The sequence below is a fragment of the Coffea eugenioides genome, unplaced genomic scaffold (assembly GCF_003713205.1).
Source record: "Coffea eugenioides isolate CCC68of unplaced genomic scaffold, Ceug_1.0 ScVebR1_2481;HRSCAF=3513, whole genome shotgun sequence".
In the NCBI taxonomy this organism is placed as follows: domain Eukaryota; kingdom Viridiplantae; phylum Streptophyta; class Magnoliopsida; order Gentianales; family Rubiaceae; genus Coffea; species Coffea eugenioides.
Window position 1 is genome coordinate 16,249 of NW_020862973.1, and position 3,725 is coordinate 19,973.

General features: G+C 34.7%; 1 protein-coding gene across 1 annotated transcript; it reads left to right on the top strand.

Moving 5' to 3' along the window:
* The first annotated feature begins 2,112 nt into the window (after positions 1-2,112).
* LOC113756768 (adenosylhomocysteinase-like) lies at positions 2,113-3,241 on the top strand. Its single transcript, XM_027300306.1, has 2 exons — positions 2,113-2,520; positions 2,789-3,241. The coding sequence occupies exons 1-2, from the start codon at positions 2,176-2,178 to the stop codon at positions 3,224-3,226; spliced, it is 783 nt and encodes a 260-aa protein (XP_027156107.1). The 5' UTR covers positions 2,113-2,175; the 3' UTR covers positions 3,227-3,241.
* The last annotated feature ends 484 nt before the right edge of the window (positions 3,242-3,725 follow it).

Here is a 3,725-nt window from a genome sequence, read left to right on the forward strand (position 1 = left end):
GTTAATGCATATAAAATTAATACATTATTTTAGAGTAGAATTTTGTATAGTAATAGATACATTATTTCTCACAATCATTGACTGATAAATGGTATAGATCTCAAAGATAAAAATCTATACACAAAACAACCAACTCTCATCTATTGTTTATTGAATCAATATAAATATGCTTACCAAAAAAAATCAAAATTAATCTATATCATTCATATTTGATCCGATATTCTTTATAGATTATCCAACTAATCCTACTATTCAAATCTTGTGTTCAATATGAAACACAGGCCCATGACCAAAATTGAGGGATTGGGGACTCATACCATCATAGATTTAATTGGGAAAATCGTCCAAAACGTCCCTCACATTTTATAAAATAACTTTTTTCGTCCCTCACTTTTAAAAGTGTAATTTTATGTCCCTTACATATTCATATCGGTCAAATTTAGTCCATAACTAGGTTTCCGATCATTTTTTGACCGGAATCCATCATGTGCAAGGCACGTGATCATTTTTGAAGGGTAAATTTGTCAAATTATATTTTACATAATCTGATCTATAGTCCTTCACATTTTATAAAATAAATTTTTTCGTCCCTCACATTTTATAAAATGATTTTTTTCATCCCTCACATTTCACAAAATGAATTTCTCCATCCCTCACATTTCAAAAAATGAATTTTTCATTTCTCACTAATTATGTGTGTGAATACATTTTTTTTAAACACATGTATATGTTTATTTGATTTTGTTTAATAATAATAGCATAAACACATGTATGTAATTGGGCCCAACTTGTGGACTATCTTCTCTTTTTGTATGATTATGACTAATATTTACCAATAGAACCTTAATTTGCATATTCTTATTGTATTTTGACCGAAAATAGCTTTATTGGCCAACTTGACAATGAATGCAAGATTTTTTACTAGCTAATACCAGATGAAATCAAATGATCACGTATAATATATGGTATTCGTATTGTTAAGTGAAATCAAATAGACACATACATATATTTATGCTATTCGTATTATTAAGCAAAATCAAATAGACATATACATGTATTTAAACAAAATGTATTCACACACATATTTTTTTTTTTAGGGTTTCCCTCACACACATAATTAGTGAGAAATGGAAATATTCATTTTTTGAAATGTGAGGGATGGAGAAATTCATTTTGTGAAATGTGAGGGATGAAAAAATCATTTTATAAAATGTGAGGGACGAAAAAATTTGTTTTATAAAATGTGGAGGACTATAGATTAGATTATGTAAAATATAATTTGATAAATTTACCCTTCAAAAATGATCACGTGCCTTGCACGTGATGGATTCCGGCCAAAAAATGATCGGAAACCTAGTTAGGGACTAAATTTGACTGATGTGAATATGTAAGGGACATAAAATTACACTTTTAAAAGTGAGGGACGAAAAAAGTCATTTTACAACATGTGAGGGACGTTTTGGACGATTTTCCCGCATTTAATTATAGAGATAACATTTTTTTAAATTGACATGTATTTTTTTTTGTGGCTTTTTACATATTAATTGCTCTATTAGTATCTATATTGTTAGTTTACTAATCTATAATAATTTGAGTGATGAGGCTAAATACACAACTCTAATTCATTAATGATTACGTACTATAACAGCATTGATTAACTTGTACAATTTATCTATTAAAGTGTGAATTTAGTCTATAATTATACGTATTGCACGGTATCATTGTTGGCGACGCGTAAAGCCCTAATCCAAATGTTGTTATTGCTATTCAAAATCGGGATACTTGTAAATAACCTCTCTAGAATTTTCTATATAGTTGCATCTAGCTTTGCCTGTCTATCATGGATTCCAATGAGCTTATACATCAGGCCTATTTACCAATTGCTGCCTAAAGTGGACCATCCAAATTATCGCGCTTTTTTTTTTTTTTGAAAAAAGAATTATCCCCATTTAAAATAGAGACTGTGCTCCTTGCTATCATATATCCAAACAAATAATTAAGACAATCCACCTAAAATTACACAGTATCCTTAAGAAATGCTGTCGTTTTCAAGGTCCGAATATCTTATAATGTCCGGCCATAGTATCTCCCGGTCTCTCGCGCTCTCTCTCTCTCTCCTCTTCTTATCAGTCCTAAACCCAGAACCCTCGCCCTCGCCCTCGCCCGATCCAAACCATGGCCCTCTCAGTCGAGAAAACCTCGTCCGGGCGCGAGTACAAGGTCAAAGATCTGTCACAGGCCGACTTCGGGCGGCTCGAAATTGAGCTGGCTGAGGTAGAAATGCCGGGACTCATGGCATGTCGGGCCGAGTTCGGGCCTTCGCAACCCCTCAAGGGAGCCAGAATCACTGGTTCTCTCCACATGACTATCCAGACCGCCGTCCTCATTGAAACTCTCACCGCCCTTGGCGCCTCCGTCCGGTGGTGCTCGTGCAACATCTTCTCCACTCAAGACCACGCCGCTGCCGCCATTGCCCGCGACTCCGCTGCCGTTTTCGCCTGGAAGGGTGAAACCCTTCAGGTAATAGCCGGACGCAGAATTTCTACTCTCTTGTTTGTTTATGTAATAGATTTTTTTTGTTTACCTTTTTAATAATTTATATGCTTGAATTTTAATTTTGGTGGGCGAAGTTTATTTTTGAGGTAGAAATTTCTGAACTTTAGTAGATTCTTAAGGGTTATAATCAAAAGGCTTTGAAACTTGGGCTGAATTTCTTTAAACACATTGGTTGTTTAGTTGGAATATGAGGCTGAAGAAATTTTTGTTTGATTTTGTTGATGATTGACAGGAGTATTGGTGGTGTACTGAGAGGGCATTGGACTGGGGTTCAGAAGGAGGGCCTGATTTGATAGTGGATGATGGTGGTGATGCAACTTTGCTGATTCATGAGGGGGTCAAGGCAGAGGAGGAGTATGAGAAGACTGGGAAGTTGCCGGACCCGAGCTCAACTGAAAATGCTGAGTTTCAGATAGTTTTGGGGATAATTAGAGATGGACTTAAGGTGGATCCCAAGAAGTACCACAAGATGAAGGGGAGATTGGTTGGTGTTTCGGAGGAGACTACCACCGGTGTCAAAAGGCTTTATCAAATGCAAGCTAATGGAACCCTGTTGTTCTCCGCTATTAATGTCAATGATTCTGTTACTAAGAGTAAGGTAGTATTATTGATTTGGGTTCAAGTTCTTGTTTTCGGCCACTTAATTTCTGCATTTGCTGCATGCAGATGAATTTAAATGAAAGTTTGAATTACTGAGTAGGATCAGAAAATTGTCACTAGTGTTATTCTTGTATTCAGTTTTTTTTTTTTGACCAAATTGGCATTGCCTACTGAATTGATGATAGTATGATTGGTATAGCTTGGTTATTGGCTTGAACATTGGCATCAAAATATAATTCATGCCCCATTTTGGTTAGTTACAAAAGGTTCTTTTTGTTTCTTTCTATTTTAATGGATTCTCAAAAGTATTCATTTTGGGAAATTCCTTCTTGAAATTGAGTGTTTTACAGTTTACATTTTTTATTGCTAGCAAATAATTTTTTAGTTGTAGATAACTTTTGATTGTAATGGCAATTTAGTTGGATGAAATGAAAGCATTAACAATTTGCTGAGCAAGTCTTGTAAGTTTGTTATCTTTCAGTTGTGATTGTGTTTTTCCGGTTGTGTCAGTTTTTATTGTTCATTTGATTAGCTTAAACGTATTCTTAATATGGTATGGAAGATATTGA